The sequence below is a fragment of the Octodon degus genome, unplaced genomic scaffold (assembly GCF_000260255.1).
Source record: "Octodon degus isolate 3935 unplaced genomic scaffold, OctDeg1.0 scaffold00019, whole genome shotgun sequence".
Classification (NCBI taxonomy): Eukaryota; Metazoa; Chordata; class Mammalia; order Rodentia; family Octodontidae; genus Octodon; species Octodon degus.
The window spans coordinates 16678850-16686877 of NW_004524595.1; the positions used below are offsets into that span (position 1 = coordinate 16678850).

The following is an 8028-nucleotide window of genomic DNA, read 5'->3' on the forward strand; positions in this document are numbered from 1 at the left end:
TAATATTCAAATAACGGAACTTAACAAAAAAAGGGGATACAGATGAATGTCCATTTTGTATCTGTGCATTCAAAATGGTTAGGATAGACATATAGTTACATTCTCTTAGTGAATGGAGGGATTTGTTCTAACAGAGTTTGTAAATAGGATATCATGTCCACATCTTGTACAGCAAATAACCACTAGGAAGAGAGTATGCAATGTGTTAATTATTAAAACTGTCCTACCAATTTGGTTTGAAACTGTCTCATTGCTATTTGTTTATCAATAAAATTATGGAAATAAATAAATGCAATTACAGGATTATAACAATAAAAAAAATAAAGCGAAACATTCACATAAAAAAAAAAAAACAACAACAAAGTCCCTCAGTCCCACTCAGCCCTAGCTTTTCTTGTTTACACTTTTCACGCACCCTGTGACTGTCCCTTGTGTCCTCATGCAAGGTGCTTCCTGAGTGCCACATGGTCCTGCAGAAATGTCCCATTGTCAGGGACTAGTGCTGAAGTGTGGGTGCTGAGGTCCGCACCCACGCATTGGTCACTGAGATCAATGCGACGGCTCTGCTCGAGGGTGTGTGTATGGATTCTAACATAGCCAATGACAGGCAGACATACTTGTCCTCTCTGGCCTCCCTTTAAAATGGATCAGAAATCAGACCTGCATGTGCAAATCCTACTGTCTCCCTAGTGCAAGAACCTGACAGAGTAAATAAAATCTGAAGGATATAATAGCTACTGTGAAAACGGAATGAATCTGTTCAAAAGGCAGGAATTACTGAGCTGAGGAGAAGGACAGGAGAGGGAAGGTGGAGGGAAAGAGATACCTATGTACGTATGCAGGATGGCTTGGGCAATTGTACTGTGAATATCTGTTGGCCTGTGGAAAGGAGCAGAGAATGCTTAATTTTTTTTCTCTTTTTCTCCTCTTAATTTTTATAACTTTTTTCTTTTTCTAACTGCATGCATATATCTAGTAATCTAAACTAAGCTGAAGACAATACTATGCAATAAAACAAATGCTGTCAAATTAAAAAAAGATAAAATATAGTCCAAAAAATGAAATACTTTATAATATTCAACAAGTCACTACTACTAAGAGTATTGCCTTTTACAATGGAGATAACAGATAACATTTATTGGACACTTTCCATCTATAAGACATTACCATATTTAATTCTCATGAGTCTACAAAAATGATACTATGACCATCCTTTGTCACAGAGAGGGAAAAGTTACTGGGTAATACCTTGGCCAGTGTCATACAGCCAGCAGGAGAGAGCTGAGATAGTAATCCTTGTCACACCCATCTCCTGGGGTTTGGCTGGCACAAAAGAGATAACTGTCCTTCACTCACAGTGACCAGTTCTCAACAGGTACAAACTGCTAAAGACATAACAAGTTATCTAACAAACAAGTAATTTATGATATATGAGGTCAAGAACTAACCTACGAACTGGGTGTGATGGCACACACCTGTAATCCTAGCACTCGGGATGCTGAAGCAAGAGGATCATTGCAAGTTCGAGACCAGCCTGGGTTACAAAGTGAGTATAACTATGAATGTCCATTTTGTATCTGTGTATTCAAAGTGGTTGGGATAGATATATAGTTGCATTCTCTTAATGAATAGAATGATTTTTTCTAATGGTGTTTGTAAGTAGGATCACAAGTCTGCATCTTGTACAGCAATTAACCACTAAGAAGAATATATGCAGTGTATTATTTGTTGAAAAAAAAATATGTATAAATGCACGAATTGTGATATTGCAGAAACACAGATATGTGAATGATCAATAAAGTTTGCAATGTAACCTGAAAAAAAAAAACCAAAGTGAGCTCAAGGCCAGCTTGAGCTGCACAGTGAGACCCTGTCTCAAACAGACAAAAAACAAACAGATAAACAAAAAACTAACCAACAAGGAATATTTATTTCTTCATACTGAAACACCACTGTATTAATATGTCGATGTCTTGGGGTCTGTATAATAAAAAAACAAACAAACAAACTGAATTCCATTTTAATCTAGGTATACTATGCAGGACAAAAGTTGAAGTCCTACTAAATTGAAGATCTACTGCATTGATTATTCTCTGGGTCTATTAAGCTCTACGTCATTCTGACAGAAGAAAATTGGGTTAGTTTGTCAAAATAGTTCAGAAAGCTCTATTGATTCTTTAATGCATTTTCAGTAGTTTTATTAGTTTTAGAGAAGCTAAAAAAGCCTTGTCTTTCGGGGGGGGGGGGGACTCTACACAGGGTTTTTGATAAAGTATATCTTTGTTTCTGGTGATCTGTTTTTTCACTGATGTGTGGTTTGAAGGTACAGATGAAAGGAAAAGACAAGGAGAAAGGGCACTGTAGGTTGAAATGATACGGTGACAGAACCAAGGACAAAGCTTAGTTTTCAGAGCCACTGCATTAGAATCTCACACTTCAAGTCCATGCAGATAATGAACACTCTGTTCAGTGACCCTGAAAAAGAGCCTACTAAAAACATGTTTTTTACTTTATAGATCCTGATGTCTTCTCCAGAATAACTATCTGGATTGTGGAGGAAGGAGGAAGAGCAGAAGGAGGCAGAAGACAAGGAGGAGGGGAAGAAAGGGAGGACTACTACCATCTTTACTGCTATGAGAATGGGGAGGGGAGAGGATAGGGAGGAGGAGGGGCATGTAAAGGACAACACCTCCACAGCTTGCCTGAGTTGAAGCTGTAGCCAGAGTAATTAGAGATGACTTCTGAAGAGAAGAGAGACTGACCCAAGAGGAAATTGTCATGGGAAAGAAACAAAAGGAGAACGGGCCACTGTGGAACTGGATCATGGAGGGGCCTGATGTCTAAATGGGAAGTCTGCCCTTTCACAGGCTGAAATAGAAATTCTACACTACTTAACTAAACAAAAAAATTCAACTGGTTGCTAACAAAAGCACTCAAGTGAGGAGCATACTCGTGATGGTAGGTATGGAGTGGTAGCCAAGTCTACTTTATTGGGGACCAGTAAAGTGGTCCATGGCCACTTCTAGTCCCCAGCCTCCTGCTCCAGTTTCTTCAGTCTACAGGTATTAGCAGCTTATGTAAACTGAGTCACAGGAATAAAACTGGGATTGTGAGCACAGCTCCCAGAGGAAGCTGCATGTACTAAAAACCTTAAGCAATTATATAAATTAAAGTGATTTTAATCTTTAAGCTAATTCCTTTACATCTTTAAATTATTTTTATTTCCAGATTTTAAGAGTACAAAATAACTGCCTTTCCTCATAAAGTATAAAAATAAAAGCAAAATGTAAATGATTACATAATTCACATAGTCTCATGACTATCAAGAATGGAATATATACTCTTATATTGTTTATTTATAGTCATATATCCAGTTCTAATTAACAAAGGCAAAACTCTCCGTGTCATATGTAAAACATACTTTTTAAAGTTTCCTTTTCAAGCTATAAAATGTTCCTACTTCTTCAAATGATCTCTAACTTTTTTTTTCCATTTTATTTTATTTCCATAATTTTACTGAGAGACAAATAGCAATGACACAGTTTCAAATCAAATTGGTAGGACAGTTTCAATAATTAACACATCGCATACTCTCTTCCTAGTGGTTATTTGTTGTACAAGATGTAGACATGATATCCTATTTACAAACACTATTACAACAAATCCCTCTATTCACTAAGAGAATGTAACTATATATCTATCCTAACCACTTTGAATGCACAGATTCAAAATGGACATTCATCTGTATCGCCTTTTTTGTTTAGTTCTGTCATTTGAATATTATAGGTGTGTTAACTCAGCAAAATACTCTAGAAGAGTCCAGTAGTCCATAATAGTGTTGGGTTTTCCGTTTGACTGGCAGTTTCCGATCTATAACTTTTTAAAAACTAAAAATCTTAAAACACAAACATACTTTTCAAAATCTGTATAGGAATTTTTGTATGTGTCCTTATATTGATTTTGAATAGTAAAAATACATGAGACATTATCTACATATACTTACCTCTTAACAATCAAAATCAGATGTAACCTCGTGAGTGCAGGGCCTAAAACTGCCACCACACAGGTGGCATTCTAATATTCAAGGAAAGAAATAGAAGTCATCTATTATCAGAGGTACTCTCATTTGTCTGAAAACCATTACACTTGGCAATTCAGTCTTCTTTCATCAAATCACCACCATTCCTCAACTCCATACAATTATTACACTCCAGAAAGCGAGCTTCAGCATACGAAAAGAAATGAAGTGGAGGTAAAAGGCACTGAAGTAGCTGAGTGACAGACACAGTGTATTATAGCTGAAAGCCCATAGTTAACACAATTTCCATTCAGCTCCATTTTGCTAACAAGATTTCATACCTTGAATGGCATAGGAAGTAAAAAGAATGGGGAGTATAGACAGACCTAAGGCAGGAAAACCCCAGGCAGCTGAAAGACATATAATTAAGTTACAGGGATTTGGTTCATGTGGGCTGTAATTTTGGATATAACATCCTAAATAAAGAAACTGTGACATGAAGTCATAGCAGGCAAAGAATAAGAAATACAAATTTTGTAGATATAAGAGCTTACCTGCTTTAGAACTTCAACTAAAACTAAACAGAAAATGAAATCTACTGCTAAGTCCCGCCTTTCCAGAAGATAATCCCTTTCACGTTGCTGTTCATCCCTGAAACAAGAACCCCAAATTAGTACTGCAAACAAGTACTAATAAAAAAGAAAAACTCTTTAAAATGGCGATAATCAGTAGTTCCTGTGACTTACTGAGTTCCTGCTATGCACAGTGAGCTATGCAATTGTGAATAGTTTTTAAATGACCCACTATGTATGCTATATTCTTTCTTTTTATAGTTTAGATGCATTTATATTTACTTCATTATTACAAATCAAAACTAATCAAGATTAGTGAGAAGAAAAGTATTTTAAATTTCATTCAGAAATAGCATTGCTTTATATTTTATTTTTAATTATAAATGAAGACTATAGTTTTTTCAGGTGAAAATACAGTACAAAGTTTTTTTCTCACAAATCTAAGTTGAAAATTCAGATGGCATCTATCAAAGTTAAATACCAAGCCACAAGTAATCCCCTGGAATACATCAGCTATTCCGTGTAATCCAAGAGCTCTCCAGGAAGTCTGAAGGCAGACAAGGTGAGCTCCAGGGGAGAGCGGCACAGCGGGAGTCAGCATCCTGGCACACAATGTTTCGTTCTTCCCTCCTTGAATCTTTTCTCAACTTCCGTGACCTAAATCCGCTCGTTAAACCAAAACAGCACTCCTGAGGTTAACTTCTGTATAACTAGTCCCACTGAGGAGTGCTGCAGAGCAGCATCTAGCTTAATTACTACCTTCTTGTAGTTTAAGTGTAACTTTCCTCTTCCCATACTTCCATCTTCACACAAAAAGTAAGCCATGCTCTTTGCTTATAAACCAAAAATACCAATTGTCAGTTGTTAACACTGTCACTCACTCCATTCAGTGCTGTTAAATTGCAGGTAAAACAGCAGAGAGCAAGCCCCTTACCCCTTTGACTTGGTGCTAGACCGAGGCCTGTACTCATAAGACTCATCTTCAGTTCCATTCTGGCGTCTGTACCAGTCAAACAAGGTGCGAAGTAAGGAAGGGAGACAGTGCTCTGCCACGGAGCTCATAGAGCTGATCAACTGAAACACAAGACATGAGCAGGAAATGAAATGCACAGAGTGCGCTGTGCCTAACTCATCAGCAATCATTTGGAAGAACATAAATTTGTTTTAAAAATTAAAATATGAGCTAGGAGATGGACCAAATAATAAAATTGGCTAAGCTTCACCCACTATTAAACGATCCAAATCCATCAGCTGAGTGAAGCAGCCTTCAACCTTTCTCCCACCTGCACATGGCACTCACATCTGTACAAATGTGCTCACTAGGAAACACCCCTGCTGACAGTGCACACAGTGAGGAGAAATGTTGCAAAAAACACAAGGTACTCTTTTTTTCTTTTAGGATTTTTTCCCCCGCAGGGTCTCACTATGCAGCTGGGACTCGTAGTGACCCTCCTGTTTTCAGCCTCCCTAGTGCTAGGATTACAGGCGTGCACCACTATGCCCAGACTCTATCACAGGCTCAGTGTGCCAGGGGGCGGGGCTGGCGCAGCATGTGGTGCCGGGGCTCGAACCCTGGCCCCTGTGCTTGCCTAAGCAAGTGCTTAGTTCACTGAGCTATCTCACTGGCCCTAATACAAGGTACTCTTGCTCTTGTCAACTCCTCTGTGCTTTTATGAACCAAAGTTTCTAAGATATTACTGTATCTGTGCAGACATGTATGGACAAAGACTACATTACAGGTCAAAACTGTGGAAAAGGCTCATTTCGTGTGTATTACAACACAGAAGAATTACAATTACTCTAGTATCTATGAACTAACATGCTAAAATCATGTTATAAACAAGTGTTTAAAGCTTAGAACATACAAATGGGCAGAATAAAAATCAATGTAGTAGGGCTGGGGCTATAGCGCAGTGACAGAGTACATACTTGGCATGAGCAAGACCCAGTTCCACCAAAAACAAAAATATTAACGTAGCACAATGAGCTACTGTTACTAGATTTCAGGCATCTCTAAAACTATGTGAATTCTAGATGAACACCATTAGCTCATTTCATGAAGATGCCCAGGTGCCAGAACTAGCCATGGTTAGTGATCTCTGTGTCACTATTTGTCTTGAACATTCCAAGAAGAGTATTTTCTCTGCACAAAATTTTTGTATCCGATTCAACCCACTGTTCACAGAAATTAATACTTGAAAATCAGCATACAGTTACACATGCATCAGTTTGTTGACTGGCAGGTTGTGGGAACCATTAAATGTCTCTTCCAGATCTATGACTATACAAAGAGTCTGTGTATGAAGAAAAATTAAAATCTGTAGAAAGCAAACATTTTATTTTCCTGATTTTATATTCTGCATATAAATTCAAAATATTTCATCTAGGAAGATACAAAAGAATAATACAGTTTGTTTGATTCTATAGGATGTTCTCTTTTTCATTATTGGTACCCACCTTTAACCATTCTTTTATTAGAAACTACGACAATTTGACAGGTAAAAAGTTCTAATACAGGGAACTAAAATAAAAACAAGATTCTAATTCCAGTTAGCCATGTTTTTATAAAACAATACATTTATTAATTATGAACATCTCTAAAAATTAATTTTATTAACTATGAATAGTATCCTTCAAAAGGAACTGAATTTAGTATCTAAAGAAGCAACAATAAAACATCATCCACTATTACAAATATGTACTAAACAATTTTACATCACACATAACTTTTTACTGTGAGTCAAAAGTGGGTTATCAGACATCATCATTCATAGTTTTTATTAAATATTTTCAAAGGAGACAACTGCAAATTTTCCTTAAAATGTTGTTTAATCATATTTCAAATCCTGTATACTCATATATTGATTAAATGTGAACAATCTAAATAATTTTTGTAGTGGTATAAAATGTGTTCCTATTTGTGGTTTCTCTTAGATCAGTGGCTATTTGCTAATCTAAGTTTATGCATCAGAGAGCTGTCACACAGAGAGCTATTGGAAATATAGGTACTGCATTGTAAACACATGACTTTGGGCGATTCTAACTCAGCACTGGACTGGGGTACAGGAACACAGATGTCTGGAGAGTTTCCACCATGTAATTCTAATCAACCTGCCTAATACGAATATTAATTTCTATTTCTTAATTGAACTGGTTGAGAAATACTAGATAGCAAAGAAAGCTAATCTAGGTTATTACATAAAATAATCAACAAATAATAAAATTATGATAAAATAGCACTTGAACCAACATTTAATCTCAGCAAGAGAAAGAATTAACATCAGAATAACATCACATGAGTTTTTAGATACTAGTATTTCTTTACAAAGGTCTTGAGGACTCCAACAGGATAAAATAAAAAAGGTCAAATATTAATATGTAAAGCTTGGGCCAGCCAAATAGCTCAGTGGATTAAAGTGCCTGCTTAGGCAGACATAG

At 36.7% G+C, this 8028-nt stretch overlaps 1 protein-coding gene across 1 annotated transcript in view; it reads right to left on the minus strand.

Moving 5' to 3' along the window:
• Positions 1 to 8028, minus strand: part of Fryl (FRY like transcription coactivator) — a 302292-nt gene that overhangs the window by 124867 nt on the left and 169397 nt on the right. The window contains exons 6-7 of the mRNA XM_023711119.1: positions 5525 to 5714; positions 4573 to 4669 (exon numbers count right to left, since the gene is read on the minus strand). Coding sequence (XP_023566887.1) covers positions 4573 to 4669; positions 5525 to 5714 — 287 coding nt within the window. The remainder of the gene's footprint in view (positions 1 to 4572; positions 4670 to 5524; positions 5715 to 8028) is intronic.